The sequence below is a fragment of the Culex pipiens genome, unplaced genomic scaffold, assembly GCF_016801865.2.
Source record: "Culex pipiens pallens isolate TS unplaced genomic scaffold, TS_CPP_V2 Cpp_Un0142, whole genome shotgun sequence".
Taxonomy (NCBI): domain Eukaryota; kingdom Metazoa; phylum Arthropoda; class Insecta; order Diptera; family Culicidae; genus Culex; species Culex pipiens.
The window spans coordinates 1420-17246 of NW_026292959.1; the positions used below are offsets into that span (position 1 = coordinate 1420).

Consider the following 15827-nt stretch of genomic DNA (forward strand, 5'->3'; position numbering starts at 1 on the left):
GTTATTTTTTCTAAAAAGCTTCAAAGATGCAATAGGAAGAAAATAAACTAAACAAAACTTAATCTTTAAAAAATTACATTTGAGTATACAAGTTTTTTCAATAATTATGATTATCTTTTACTACAAAAAAACAAATTTTCTACCTTTTTTAATCAAAATTGAAGGGGGGGGGGGCAAAAACATTGCGTATAATTTGTATTTGTATTGACCTTATTTATCAAAGCTTAAATACTTTTTTTTTGCCTACATGATAACTTGAGTGGAAGAGTGGCTAAAGATATATTTGTTCTTTAAAATAAACAACAAATATTCCAAACAACCGTCACAAAATTGAAAAAATATTAATGTTTGCTACAGCACCTTGTAGTTTGCACTGTAAACTGATAAGATACCAACTAAACATCATAATGATAAAAATTATTTGCCAAACTATGACTGATCAATTAAATGTTTATATTAGTATTGATAAAAATAAGAAAATACTGCGGGCGCCACTCAACAATCGTCACAACAAAAATTAGTAAAAAAAAATATATAACAATAGAACAACATTGCAAGCACTCCAATCAAAACACGATCCTCTTGAGTCTTGACCAACGTCACGCTTCCAGGAGTCACGTTTATGATAAACGATTGTTAAAAACTGCTTTTTCGACACATTATCCTCATGCCTTCATTTGCATTTGTATGGACCAATCACATCAATACACGTGAAAGACTTGACCCAAAGTCTCAAAAATCGTAGAAGATGTCCTCCTCGCGTCATGCTCATGCAGCATAAATTAAAGTTTCAAGATAAAACAGGTTCAGTCCACTCAAAACCACTCTTCGCCCGAATGTCAACGATCCGTGTGATGATAAGCTCAGTGAAAATAGTTTGCCAGTTGTAGGCGATAGTTTAGTTTAAACATTTGCTTAAGATAGCTGATCGATAGGTTGGTCAACATCCAGCGGGAATCGACTTTGAGTGAGGCGAACTAATTGCGTCCACCCCACAGTCGGTGAGAGCACTCGAACCTGGAAGAAATAGTCCACAGGTTGAACCTTAGGTCAGTGTGAAATCGGGATCGGGTTCCGACGGAGGTGGAAAAATAAGCAAAAATGGTGAAAAATCGACGAGATGAAGAGGAAGAAGGTTAGTTATTCCAAAACTTAATTTCTCACCACTTAAAATATTCGCAAAGTGTTTTCCCAAAGTATAGTAAACAAACACACCGCCTCGTTTATCGCCGTGAGAAATTGGTTATCGTACGTACGCGGTTGAGAGACTCGTTTGAAAATGACGAATTGTTAACCACCTACCGACGCGAGCAGGAACACAGTGTTTAAGTCGATAATCATTTTAAAAGCTTACCTCTAGAAGCTGTTAGAGTGCATCGCGGAAATGAACGATTTTTATGGGCAAGGAGATCGGATGTCTATTTGTTTTTTAACAAATATATAGTGTTGGAAACAGATTAACAGATGCATTCAATGTTTTTTAATGTTTGAAATTCAATTTTTATCTTTTGTATGCTCGGAAAAAATTAAGATTTGATGGAAAATCAAAAACTCAATAAAACAAGATTAAGTTTCAAAAGTTTTATACAGTCATCCCACATATTCGGAACACCCACAAATTCGGAACACTTTTGTGGTAATTTGTCAATAGAATGCAAAATGCAACTTTTCTGCCGACCCTGCTATTTTTAGGGCCTTTATTTGGACATTCTCTTGCTATTTCACTAGTAAAAGTAATACTTTTTAAACAAAAACTGCATTTCAAGACTATTTTATCCAGAGCACCAAAACACTGCCTCCAAATTGCCTGTTCCATGATTGTGGGTTGTTATTGTGTCTCCCACAATTGTGGAACACCTGAATTTAACTGATATTTTCACAAAAAAGTTATCAGACCATTCATAAAACATTACTAAGCATTAGTTTTATTGGTTTCAGAGTGCAAAGTCATTATTTTGTAAAAAATATGTACTCCTGGAGAGAAAAAAAAGTTTGTTTACATCGTAAGAAAAAAGTGTTCCGAATTTGTGGATTTCAAGGGTCAATGTTTTTCTTTGAAAACTTGATATAAAACGTAAAAATGTACAGCCGGTCTATACATCAATCGAAAGATCGCAAGAAAAGCTTTAACATGAAGGTAAAAGCAAATCATTATGTTCAATTATCGATTTTATATGATTTGTTGAACATTGGCCGATCTGTAAACTGTTCCGAATATGTGGGATGACTGTACCAGAACAATGCACAGTGGTCCATATCGCAAAATTAAGTGGAAAATGGATTTTCCGAAAAATGGTTAAGTTTTGGAGCTTTGGTGTCTTCAGAAGAGTTGTTGCAAATGGAAAGGGGCAACTTTTGGTTTGGTTGAAAATTAGGGTGGTTCACTATTAGGGTGATTTTGAAAATCTAACTTTTCAGGAATATTTTTGGGAGTTTTTTTGTATTCTAAAAAGTTTTTGGGCTTGCCAATCCAAGCAACTTTGTCGAAGACACCAAAATTTTATCTCGCAATCTACGCCTTCTACGACCAAATTTAGAGAAAGCATCTGAGCAAGCCTTCAAAAATCAGTTTTTTGAACGTAGCAATTCAGGGTTGAGTTTTAGAGAAAAGAGTTATTCGGGGCACTTTTAGAGCTCTAAAAAACAAACATTTTTATTATCTGACAAGTCAATTTGGACTTAAGGGTCAAAAGTTACAGCCATTTTAATGTAAAAAGATGCAAATTTAAAACTTGAATATCTTGAAATGGCGCAAGCCAAATTTTAAGCACTAGGTTGCATTTGAAAGAGGAGATCTAGCACTACAAACGCTGAAAAAATCTCAGGGGTGTTTTCCTTTTAACTCGAGATATCTCCATTTGAAAAAGTCTAATTTTCAAGGGAAAACCATATGAGACCACCCTTACGAAATTCGAAAATTTTCCAAATATATGTTTTTCCATGTAATTTTGCCCGCTGAATCTGCATCTGCCCTCAGAATTGAGCCAAAGAGTCGAAAAATCGATTTTTGGTCATATTTTGGATTTCCATGTAAAATTATCATTTTTTATCTATTTTTTTTCTTTTTCTTGTTTTTAAAATCTACTTCGAGTTCGGCGACCATATTTTAGTAAAATTTGAATAGTTGATTTCCTAATAAATAATAAAATGCATTTTTTCAATATTTCGTCTCTGCCATATTGGCCGCCATCTTGAAATTTTTCCGAGGCCTTCGGATAATCGAGTCTGGACTGTATAGAAAACCTATATCACTTAGGTTTTAACCATCAGTAAACTTCTCAAGATCTGTTTCAAAACAATCGCTTACAATTATAGGTATTATGTCAAACACCAAAATGGTTTCATAAATAAACAAAATCACTGAAAAATTCAGACAGAAAATTAGTTTGATATCTTCTATATATATAAAAAATTTCGACGGTTTTGTTCGAACGCGAATCAGTTGCTTTTTGTTGCGTTGGGTTCGTATAAGTCCAAGGAAGGTTCTTACGCCTAAAACTTACAACTTTGGCCACTCAAGAACCGATTCCGGAAAATCTACTGATTGTATGGGAAAAGTTAAGTAAAATCAAATTTTGATCACAGGAGGCTGAATAAGCAAAAAATTTAAAAACGTCAACAAACGAAAAAAGGCAGAACGAAGTTTGTCGGGTAAGGCTTGTTTATCATAAAACAAAAACATATTTCTATTTGACAAATTTTGTATCCAACATTGTGATAAATGGTCGTCTACAAACGACGTGCACAAATAAAAATGAAGACACTCTACTCGAGCAATTCTCCCAAAAATTACATTTTTTATCAGGCTGAAACTTTGTTGGTACTTTCTCTATGACCAAAAATAACATTCTGCTTCATTCGACCATACAAGTCTCCATATAATTTAAGCATTCAAGGCTTTAATTATATTCAAAACATGTGAATCTTAAGCAGGGATGGAATAATCGCAAAAAAAAACACTTGCGCACTTTCTTCACTCGCGAAAGAGAGTGGAGACGAAACACGCAAAAGAAAATCGCTCCCGAACTTTTCGAAAAAAACAATCAGTAGAAGATTTTTTGTGATTCTCATTGTTAGCACCACTTAAATCAATTTATTTCGTTTTGTTTACAAACATTGTTCTTCTACGAACAGTGACAGTTGATGTTTTTTTTTTCAGTTTCCTTTTATCGATTTTTACGATTTTTTCTCTGAACGAGCGTCAAGGGTAATACTGTGAAACAAATTTATCATTTTTTAAAAACCTAATTTTTTGATGAAGATCAAAATATAAAAAAAAACTAGTTTTGAGCTATAGCACAATTTGGACCACTTTTTTTGGAAAACTTGAAAGGCATTTTTTTTTTGTAATTCATTGTTAGATGTAAAATTAAGTTATTTTGATACTGTGCATCGTTGTCAAGTTAAAGACTGAGACTTCGGGCAACGATTATTTTTTGCATTTTTTTTTTTATTTGGATGAAACTTTGTAGGGACCTTCCCTATGACAATTTACGTAAATATTCGAAAATCTGTGGCATTCAAAGGATGTTTTAGGGGAAAAAAACCAACTTTTGATCCATATAGAGAAATATAAAAAAAAAAATGAATTTTTAAAAAATTAGTGATTTTTGGAAAAAATCAAAAAATTTTGACCTCATTTTAAGTAAATTTGAATTTGACCATTCGTGAAAATATTTTTATTGAAAAGTTCAGAAAATTTGCTTTAAAAATATCACAAGTTTCCCATCGACTCGAGGAGCAAGCCAAAACTTTCACTGGGTTGGTAAAAGTTCATTTAGCAGTATCGCCAATTTTAAGAAAAATCACTACGAAATATATTTTGACTTTCTTGTGTGGTTACTCAAAATATGGATTCTTTAGTCATCTAAATCAAACAGTTCGTAGAATTAATATTTTTTGTATTAAAGATGATACAAAAAAATAATAAATTTGAAAAAAAGTGTACTGAGTGTAACTATGAACATAATATTTTTAAAATAATAGAGTTCATCTATCTAAAACCTGAAGAAAAAAAAACATACTTTGGATTTGGCCGTTGCAAATATTTTGTGCAAAAACGTTTATGTCCCTCGAATCTAACCAAAGTCAGAGGACAAAAAAAATAAAAATAAAAAAAGCATTAAAAACTGAAATTCAAGCCATGGTTTAAATTTTAGAAAAAAAAAAAGTGTTTTTTAATGCCTTATACTCCTCCATTTTTTTGCAATCATTACTTTTCAAAATATTGATGTTTTTAATTGCGAAAAAAAAGTTTTGCAATGGTATACATCGGAATTTAGAAGAAATACCAAATGATTTAAAATGAACCCAAACATGCTAAATATGATCGTCAGCAAAAAAAGCATTATAGATTATTTTCAGTTAAATAGATTCATATTTTCGTAAAAAAATTAAGTTTAAAAAATATTTGTATTTGCTCACTGAATCCAGTTGTCTATGCCGCAAAACTCTCGATAACACAAACACTCCCAACTAGCGCAGCATATAAAATAGGGGGTAAAATCATAAGCTCACATAAACAGCAAGCAAAACGTCAATATGATATCGAAACAAGAGAACACGAGAGGAAGTTTTACGCTCTCGCACCTCATTCATTCAAGATAGAGAGAAGCCATACTATACGATTGGTACAATACATAGAAAGCAACAGGTGTTTTGAAGTTGGCATTATGCTCGACAAGTGAAGGGTAGTATTAACATTTTAAACTAAGAGAGTGAGGTAAAACAAAAAGTCTTATTTTGGTTAATGTAAAAATAATTCTCAATTTGTGAATTTTGATTGTGATCTTCGAGTTGATGTAATCAAATTAATTGAAAAATCTTGCAAAAAAGACTAAATGTAATTCAATTCTGAAACGATTCCAGCGAAAGAGTCACGCACAATCCTCACATTTCTCTCTCCACAAACCTCCCCTCGAAATACAACCACGATATCAGATGTTGTTTCGCGTGTGTATTCCACCCAAGCTGGTCCAGCTGGCAATACACCCTTGAATAGCACACTGTTGAAACCCCACAGAAAGAGAAAAAAACACTGTTCTGAGGCCACATAGGCCGAGTTTCGTCGCGTATTTCGTAAACAACGCCACTTTCTTCGGGAGAGTCTCATCCAGGTGGTGGATGATCCTGTTTAATTCGGTTGGCAAACAGTTTGTTCTCGAGGTGGGGACTAGGTCAAACACTGGCCCAAAAGTGCAACACGGTCGTCGTCGTCGTCGTTTGTTCTACGATGAAAAGAGAAGGTTTCCAGAGTCAGACGTGTTTCAAAAAAGGAAAAAAAAAGTTGCCGTGGCAAATTACCATTATCGAGCAAATGGAACTCTCCTACGGTTACCATATTGTGGGTTGCATTAGTTACCAGAACAGTTAGTGTGATAGTCAATTAAGTTTTTGTTTCTGACTCATTTGAAACAAACCAGCTTGAACTCGCAGTGTGCAGTTCTTTGTGTGAGGAGATAAGCCAAAAGTGCAATTAAAATGCATCATTAGCTCTGTGTGCCACTCTGCCATATGGTTGGTTTGTTTTGCCACTGATAGTGTGGTGCTGATGCTGAAACAAAAAGTGCAAAAATCTAACTAAAGGTTGTTCCAATATGGTACGACGATTTGCGTGCACTTTGACCGGCGTCCAGTGATTATCGAGAAGAAGAAAAAAAAGAAGCAGACACCCAGCAAAATGTTCAACTGTTGTGGCAGACGGTATAACTACCGTCCCATCGATCTTCAACTTCAACGTAATTATCATAATTTGAGAGTGGGTTTTATTTGCATATGGATGGCAGCAGGGGGTGGTTGATGGTTGTCTTAAAATAGGAGCACAAGGACTAAATTTGGCTTCCTTTCCACCTCCGCGCGCTGTGGCAATAGAAGGATGTCCGTTTAGGAGGGCCCTAAATTGGACAATTTGGAATCATTATGGCATGTTTCGTGTATGAAAGGCTAAGCGAAACGATTAAGCGACCATGTGACTCCATAGAATCGATTAGTAGGAATTGCATAGTGACGTTTATAAACAAAATCGGAATTTCTTAAATTCCTTCAATTCTTTTTTTTAACACCAAGTAATTAGCCCAATAGAACAAAACAAAAAATAATAGTAAAAGTTTAATTGAAAAGTTTGAACAGTTTTGGACTCTCTCTTTTTCAATATCGAAATATCGAACGGACCGTCAACGGAGGGAGGAGTCATAGAACAAAATTATCAAAGTATGCTGTTTGAAGGACTGCATCTTTGTGGGGACCACATTTGACACAAGCAGGAAAAATTTGTACGTCAATATAGACAGTTTTGAAAACAATTCATAAAAAAAATTGGTTTGCAAATATTAAAAAAATCTGTTTTTTAAAAAGGATTCTTTTTTTTTTTGGTCGCATTGGTTGAAGACGTTTTTCATATGGACTTCTCAGAAAACAATAGGTTAACTTGATCAATTCTCTACAAAATCAGCCGATTTGGATAATTTTTTTTTTTTTCGCTATCATCAAAGAAGCCATTTTGTGCCATTATTTCCCCATTGAAGTCTCCATACAATTTTGGCAGCTGTTCATACAAAAATGGTTCGTAAATATTCGAAAATCTGTAACTTTTGAAGAAATTTTCGGATCGTCTTGGGCGAAAAAAATGCCGATTTTCAAATTACCTTTTTTACATTAAAAACTCAATTTCCCAACATACGTATGTTTAAATTTTTGATTATTTTTGTAGTTTAAGGGGACAAAAAACGCAACTTTTTAGCCACATTGAAGTATGGACAAAAAATTGCGGCAGTTCGAATTGTTTGCTTCTGCTGGGAGATTCTAACCGACGATCTTTTTGTCTTAATTGTGTACAACACAAAACAATAAATTTACAATTTTAACGTAATTTACCAACACGGCAAAAAAAGTGTAATTTTGGAAGGTGCACACAGAAAAAAAATTGGTAATATTCATCAGGAAATGGTGACAGATTTTGTGTCAAAAAATGTGTAATATTACATCAGGAATTGGAGAATATTCATCAGTTTTTGATAAATTTTCATCAGGTTCACATTTTTACACATTTTTTAGGTAAAAGTACAAAAAAAGGGTAAAATTCAATCAACCAAATTTTCAACCTTTCAAAGTTCAACTTATTTTTTCTGTATAATTTTGAAAGGTTTTTTACCTCCTTTATGATGTAATTTTACCTCAATTTAGATAGAGAAAAAGACAATAGTAAAATAACAGAGCTAAACAAAATTGCCTTTTTTTGAGTAATATTTCATAAAAAAAATATGACAATTCACCACTTCCTGATATAATATTATACATTTTTTGACACGAAATCTGTCACCATTTCCTGATGAATACTACCATTTTTTCTGAGTACACATTTTCAGAGGGGACCATCCATAAACCACGTGGACACTTTTTTAGGAAAATTTCAAATGGGTAGCAGCTGCAGCGAAAGCAAGCCAGCGAGGGTGAAGAAAAGTCCCAAGAAATCGTACCCTCTCGTTTGTTTTGCTGTCGATGAAGCCATTTTTGACCCCTTTTCTTGGGAGGTGAGTATTGGCCCACTATGTGATTTCGGAATACACAGGACCGTCTTCTTTTAAAAAAAAATTAATTTAAGTTTGTTATTTTTTATAAAGGCCGTTTAAAATGTTATGAAAAAAGTATTCTGAAAATTAAAGTGATTATTTGATAATTTTGGTGATTTTTAATAAACAATGTTTTTTTTTCATCTCGATGTGCTGTATACAAACATTAATAAAATTTAAAACCAAAAAAGTCAAAAAAAAATCGTCAATATTTCTTAATCTTTTGTTAAGGACGGTTTAAAAAATGATTGGGATCAGTTTTTTTTAAATAATTTTGAAATATGTAATATATTCCAAACAACAGGACAACCTCGGTTCATTATCTCTGAGATTTTTAAGTTATTAAATCCAGAAATTTTGGAGAAAGTTACTATTTATTTTAAGATATTGGGCATATCTTTGCTTACATTGAACCAAAATTCGTTCTTCTTATGGAACTTGTTCAGAAATCTATTCTCTGCAATGTAATAGATTCTTAAGTTTTTTTTAAAAAAATGTCATGCTGTAATATGGCAGATGATTTAAAAATAATGTTGGGTACCTATTGGGTAATACACAGCTTATTATTAATTATTGATGTTGTTCGGCACGACGCCGAATATTTTGTCCAGATTTGCGCAACTGTCACCCAATGTGCGCGAGTCCAGCCCTGCGTCGCTGCCAACGTGACATCGCAAAACGACGCAACGAACGAAAACGAAGCGATGCGCGCGCAAACGATCGGAGGAGAGAGACAGAGTGGAAAATTTTCACTCCGTTTCGAGACGCGATCGAGACACGTCGCGCAAGTGTAAATAAAAATCAGAAATTTGAGAGTTTTGTGAATTAAAAGGTGAAAAAAGCAAGCCCCAGTGTTTTTATCACTCAGAACCGAAAATACAGTCCACCCGCAGAATCCAGTTGGGGGATTTGGCCCCAACAGATGTTTTGCATTGTTTAATGCTCAAATTTGTATCCGGGCCATGTGCTGCTGCATTTTCATGACAAACTGTACACAGAAAAGATTTATTTTCGGTCGAATTGGGAATTCCACCTTGGATTTTGGGGTAACTTCAAAGACAGCTAGAAATCTGGTCAATTTGGTTCGAAAACTTTTTTTCAGGCATGATTTTTTCTATGATGAAAAAAATCTAATTTTTTCCCTTTTTATCTCCATTTCAGCGAGTGGCTTCGGCGTGCGCCATGTCCAGACGGTTCTGCTTTTCTTCGGCCTGACGGTGGCCTACGCCCTGCGCGTAAATCTGTCCGTTGCGATCGTCGTCATGGTTGACAAGAAGTCCGCCAATCCGGACTTTGAGGAGTATGATTGGAACGAAAGAACAAAGTCGCTCATCCTGAGCAGTTTCTTCTGGGGCTACGTCGTGACGCAGATTCCGGCTGGGCAGATGGCTCAACGTTTCGGAGCGAAGGTGCTGCTGTTGGGTTCGCTCGGGGTTTGCTCGACGTTGGCCGTTTTGACGCCCTGGTTCGCGCATATTGGCGGAAGTCAGCTGGTGATTGCGTTGCGGGTGGTTCAAGGGTTGAGCCAGGGATTCATCTTCCCGTCGACGCATACGATGCTCTCCAAGTGGGCACCGGTGAGTGAACGAGGGACGCTCGGCACGTATTGCTACGCTGGGGCGCAGTTCGGAACAGTGGTCATGTTGGCAGTTAGTGGAGTTCTGGCCGCATCGTCCATGGGTTGGCCCAGCATCTTTTACATCTCTGGTGCGGCCGGATGCATCTGGTCGGTGCTGTGGTTCTTTTTTGGCAGTAACTCCCCGGTGGAACATCGCAGCATCTCCCCAGAAGAGAGGAACTTTATCGAGAGTTCGCTCGGCAATCAGGATCACAGCAAGAAGATTGTAACACCCTGGATGGCGATCTTCACATCGGCTCCGATGATTGCACTGATCGTCGCTCACTGCAGTCACAACTGGGGCTTCTGGACGCTCCTGACGCAGATGCCAACTTACATGAAAAGCGTTCTCGGACTAGATATTAAGAAAAATGCCCTGCTGTCTAGTTTGCCGTATCTTGCCATGTGGATACTCAGCTTCGTTTTCAGCCCAATCTCGGACTTCCTGATCAACCGACAGTACCTCTCGCGGGTCGTCTGTCGAAAGCTGTTCAACTCGATCGGTTTGTGGATTCCGATGTGTGCCCTGCTGGGACTGGCGTTCGTGCCCAAGGGAGGAACCGATTTGGCCATCGCTTTGCTAACCGTTGCTGTCGGTATCAATTCGGCTACGTACTTGGGCTTCCAGGTCAACCACATCGATTTGGCGCCGAATCACGCTGGAACCATGATGGGTATCACGAATTGTGCGGCGAATATTATGAGCATTATTGCACCGCTCATCGTGGGTGAGGTGTTGACCGATGAGGTAAGAAAGTTGTTATTAATTGATCACGAGTTAGTACCTCAACGGGCTTTTCAACCTATTTGTAGAAGGATCCCATTCAGTGGCGAACCGTGTTCTACATTGCGGCAGCCGTTTACTGTGTCGGTAATTTGGTGTTCGTCACGCTGGGCAAGGCGGAAATTCAGTCCTGGAACGAGCCCCGGAATGGTGAGTTGAAACAATTTTCTTGCATTTTTTTTATGTTTGAAATTTTCTCAACTATTTGAAAAAAAAAACAGATTTTCGAAATCACGACTAACATTTCAATAGAGCCAAATAATATGATTTAAGCCTAAGTATAAGTCATGATTTAAAAAATCTTAGAACATATCAAGAATTTATTAATTATAGAATCTTGAAATTGTAGATTTAGAGTAAACAAATTTTGAAATTGTTAAGGCTTTGATTTCTTTTTTTTTAATTTTTAGACAAAAGGAATGAATTGAAAATATCCTTACAAAAAAAATACAATGAAAAGTCGATTTGCGAAATTTTAGAATTCACGAATTTATTAATAATTATAAAAAGTTAAATTGTGACTATATTAATTTTTAAATTGCTAAGGCAATGTTTTCTTTTTTTCATTTTTAGAAAAAAAAATGTCAAATTCTGTATTTTTTTAAATTATTTTTTCAATCTGTTTATTTTTTACAATCTTTAAAGCGTTTTATAGATTTGCACAAAACATTCAAATTGGTTTTAAAAGATTGCATAAATGTTGCGTCGTTCCAGAGAAACCGACAAATTAATAAAACGTATCTGTATGTAGCGGAAATTCTTATTTAATTCTTATTAAGTTGAACAAATTGAACAAAACAAAGTTTTAGGCTTAGGCTTATTGAAAATTTTCATATTATTTTTACATCGCGGTTTTTTGGCATAGTGACTGTTATTTATATTTTGTGTGTGTGTGTGTTTTTTTTTTTTTTTGCAAGGTCGGAATCTGCTATCGGACACCTGAGAATTCATTTCTCAGGTAGTGTGGGGTTGGGAAAACAAAAAGAGTTTTCCCGACCCACTAAACCAGTCCTTGAACGCCGTGCCCTTTTCCCCCCGGGACCACCTTTCGGTATAACTTCGGGGGGAGGAGTAGTGTGTGTGTGTGTGTGTGTGTGTGTGTGTGTGTGTGTGTGTGTGTGTGTGTGTGTGTGTGTGTGTGTGTGTGTGTGTGTGTGTGTGTGTGTGTGTGTGTGTGTGTGGGTGTGTGTGTGTGTGTGGTCCAATCCAATACCCGCTGGCCGGCAGCGAAATTATGGGAAAGCATAGTTTGTATCAGACTTGGTTATGCTGATACAGCTCATCTCAGTCCCGGGTATTAGGTGGTGTCAGCCCTCGCGCTGCTTCCAGTGACCCATTTCAGAATGACAGAGCTCCTTGCGGTCCAATTCCGAGGTCACTGGGCATTGTCTGGCCCCGCCTTAAGATAGAGCAAGAACCAGACGAATTCTCGACCTATCTTTAAACTTCCGATCCCATCAGGCAAAACTGGGACAAGCGTATATTTAGTAAGTAGCAAGCAAGAATATATCAGTTATCAAAAAGTCCGATATGGACTGATCTCACCAAATTTTCGAAGCAGCTGCTGTCTTCCTTTTATGGTGATGATGTACAGGTCCAGTTAAAAAAATGTTGCATATCCAGCGTTTCCTCGCCCAGATGTAATGCCCGATAGCGAAAGTTTCCGTACCCGACGCAAGTTCACAATATGCCATCATACAACGAAACAGCTCAAACGACGACGGCGAATTCACGTGAAACGACCGAAACATGTTCAACTGTTGCTAAGAAGCGCAGTCCTAGACTTCCCGAACACAACGCGGATGATAATCCAAATCTTGTTGCAGTTCCTCAGAAAACCGTTGGCAAAATTCTAGCTTTACTGTACCACAATCAAAACAAGCACTCATATTTCCGAGAGAGGTGAGTGTCATGAGCGTGAGAGCCTAGACATGCCCACGCAGCAAAAGTGACGTTTGAACAAAATGTGACAAGGAAAGCATTGTGCTGTAAGAAGCACAATAACAAAACAAATAGGAAGAAGAAAGAATTGCTTTAAAATGATGAAAATCTTGAAAATTCTCTGCAATTTGCACAAGATTTCATTAAATTTCTCTTCTTTATGTATGTTTCAATCGTTTTGTCTCAACGAAAACTTATAAATCCACTGAAAACACGCCGAAAATGAAAATTATCGAGGACCGACCGAACGACGAACTTCTTCCTTACACAGACAAACGGACTCCTTCTGACTGTTATTTATATTTTATTCGACAAAAATCAGGATTTAGCTCTAACATGAGGGGCTGTTCAAAACGTGACCAATTCTAAGATACATTACATACAGATACATTTAGACAACACTTTATTCTACCAGAAAAGGGACATTTCTTTCAATCTTTCCAACTGTTCTCTTTCTCTTTCCAGCGTCCGACTCCGAGACTGGGGTGCCAAACAACCACAACAATGCCAACGCCGTGGACCACGTGGATTAGGGTGTGGGTGTGCATTACCGCCACCTTCCCCACTTGGTGGGAGGGACAAAACAAAAACACGCCTAAAAGTACTTAGTCTAGTCCGGAACTGATATGTAAATTATGAAACAGAAAACAATTACGAGTCGCACACGAGCAGAACTGAGTGCACACTTCCAGGAGAACCTGAGCGTCATATCGTCGTAAAATCGAGTGCTCTTAACAGGAAAAGATAAAATGATTAAAAATGCAGGAAATTTAGTAGCTTCCCGCGAAGCGCACTCGCCAATTGGCAAATGTGACTATTAGTTGTTATATTAAAATAGGGTACAAAAAGAGAAGAGAAAACGAGTCGAGAGGGATTTCGCTTTCAGCCAAAAGATATCGAGAATCCCTCTCGACATTCCAACGCGCTAAACAAAGTAACGAATAACTGCATATTTTTGTAATTGTTATCCAACTATGAGATATATAAAATATATATATTTTTAAAGCCAAACCCCGTTTCGTGACGAATGTTAACCCGCATTCGTTGTGTTTTATTTGCTGAGATCAAAAGAGGTTACAAAAGTTTCTTGTTGACGCGCTTGCCTGACTTAACGATAATGTAGATCAAATAGATGCTGCCGATCCAGCTGACCAGGATGGTGGCCGGCAGCACGAACCGGTACGAGGCGCTGTTACCCACCGGGATGAGCACGCTGATGACCGTGGGGACATTCTGGAAAAAAAGTATCCTCAAATGACTCCCTCATAAGATGTGAAAAATCTCCCCCTCAACTCACGCTAAACTCCACCTCCTGCCAGTCGCAGTGCTCGGCCCGGTCCAGCTTGTCGTAGTCGTAGATCTGGGCACTGCTGGCACACGGAAACCGGTGCGTTTCCGACCCCTTCAGCGGTTGGGCCTTCCCGTTGACACCGCGGTTGCACTGCAAGTGCAGCGAGGGACTCTCGATTTGGATGCGTTCGAATCTACAAACAAAACTTACTTAGTGAAATTCGATTAAAATCAAACTAAATCAAACCAACTTTCTCTCGGACGGATCGTGATAGCGGAAGTGGATCGGCAGCGTGATGTTCACCTCGCGGCGGACGGTCTCGAAGAGGTACACGGAGAAGGTGCTCGATTTGCTGGCCGGTTTCTCCACGTCTACGTAAAGCGGAACGTAGCTGTTGATCTGGAGAAGAGAAAATTGAGTAACAGCTGATTTTTATGCGTTGAACGTTCCCAAAAGTGTTTTGTTTCATGCAAAAAATAATGTCAGTGGATTTATTCAAGGAATCGTCTCTGCGATAAAATTCACATGGTCGGGCTGGCCCAAAGCGTACCACAGGGTGACCACTCAAATCCCATTTTCAAATTCCCGACTTTTTTTCAGACTTTTCCAGAGAGCTCAAATATAAGGCATTTCTTATCTAAATTTCAAACAAAAAACTCTTTAAAAAAGTCAATATCAACCACCGAAAAAAATCTAAATTTATTATAAAAAAAATCAACTATTGGCAATTTTTGTAAACACATAAGCTAAACAACAAATAAAAAAACCTTAAAAATGGAAATTCATTAATATGATTCAGAGTAGAAACACAAACAATTAGTCTTTGGAAAAAAATCGAAAGTTTAAGAATAATTATAACTTCCATGTTATTTTTTGAATTGGGAAACGTATAGTTTTTGATACTTCGATTCAACTGGAAATGACAAAAAGTTAAAGATAACTGAATTTAAAATTTCATTCTTATTTTTTAAACTTCGCCATCATTTTAAATCAAAGAAAGATTAAAACATAATTGCTGTTTTTATTCTTTCAAAGAATTTAGAAAAATATCAAGGAATTCATAAAAAAAAAGTTTTTCCAGGTTCCCTTTTTAATTTTGTAATTTTTGATATTGAATTTTTTAATCAATGTTAATTTATCTAGTGGTAAGTATTCAACTTTTTTTTCAATGAAAATTCAGTTTGATATTATTTTACGTTCTCTCACTTATTTTAAGCCAAACGTTTGAAGAGACAATTTTTTTTAAACAATTTTGCAATTACTCAAAATTTCTTGGATTAATTTATTTGCAATTTTAAATATTTTCTTAATGTTTTCAAATTTAAAAAAGTTTTTGAATTTTTGATTTTATTCCATATTTGAGTTTTCCGAAAACAGAAAATCAAGCTTTATCCATAGTAGGTGATTTACCCACACTCACTTAAAAAGTTCAATGGAAACATTTGGAAAAAAAATATTTGAAATTACTAAATTAATTTAGTTAAACAATTAAAAATATTTACTTAAGAAAATTGCCAATCTCAAATTGGAATCTGTTTTCAAATATTCGATCTTTTTGTGACAAAAGTGACAAAATTAAATAGAATCATAACTCTCAGCTGACCATTAGGCTCTATTTTTATATTA

General features: G+C 36.3%; 2 protein-coding genes across 3 annotated transcripts; one reads left to right on the forward strand and one right to left on the reverse strand.

Annotated features, from left to right (window-relative positions):
- The first annotated feature begins 973 nt into the window (after nucleotides 1–973).
- On the forward strand, nucleotides 974–13921 carry LOC120417648 (putative inorganic phosphate cotransporter). 2 transcript variants are annotated; one of them, XM_039579792.2, is made up of 4 exons: nucleotides 974–1135; nucleotides 9729–10933; nucleotides 10999–11119; nucleotides 13376–13921. In XM_039579792.2, the coding sequence occupies exons 1-4, from the start codon at nucleotides 1102–1104 to the stop codon at nucleotides 13441–13443; spliced, it is 1428 nt and encodes a 475-aa protein (XP_039435726.1). In that variant the 5' UTR covers nucleotides 974–1101; the 3' UTR covers nucleotides 13444–13921. The 2 variants fall into 2 exon arrangements, with proteins under 2 accessions (XP_039435726.1, XP_039435718.1); XM_039579784.2 differs by lacking the exon at nucleotides 974–1135 and adding an exon at nucleotides 6542–6737.
- A 2-nt stretch (nucleotides 13922–13923) lies between these two features.
- Nucleotides 13924–14776, reverse strand: LOC120417679 (phosphatidylinositol-glycan biosynthesis class X protein-like). The gene is made up of 4 exons (XM_052711567.1): nucleotides 14752–14776; nucleotides 14452–14626; nucleotides 14208–14394; nucleotides 13924–14143 (listed from the first exon to the last, which is right to left on the reverse strand). Exons 1-4 carry the CDS (start codon nucleotides 14774–14776, stop codon nucleotides 13985–13987), a joined length of 546 nt encoding a protein of 181 aa, XP_052567527.1. The 3' UTR covers nucleotides 13924–13984.
- Nucleotides 14777–15827: the final 1051 nt, after the last annotated feature.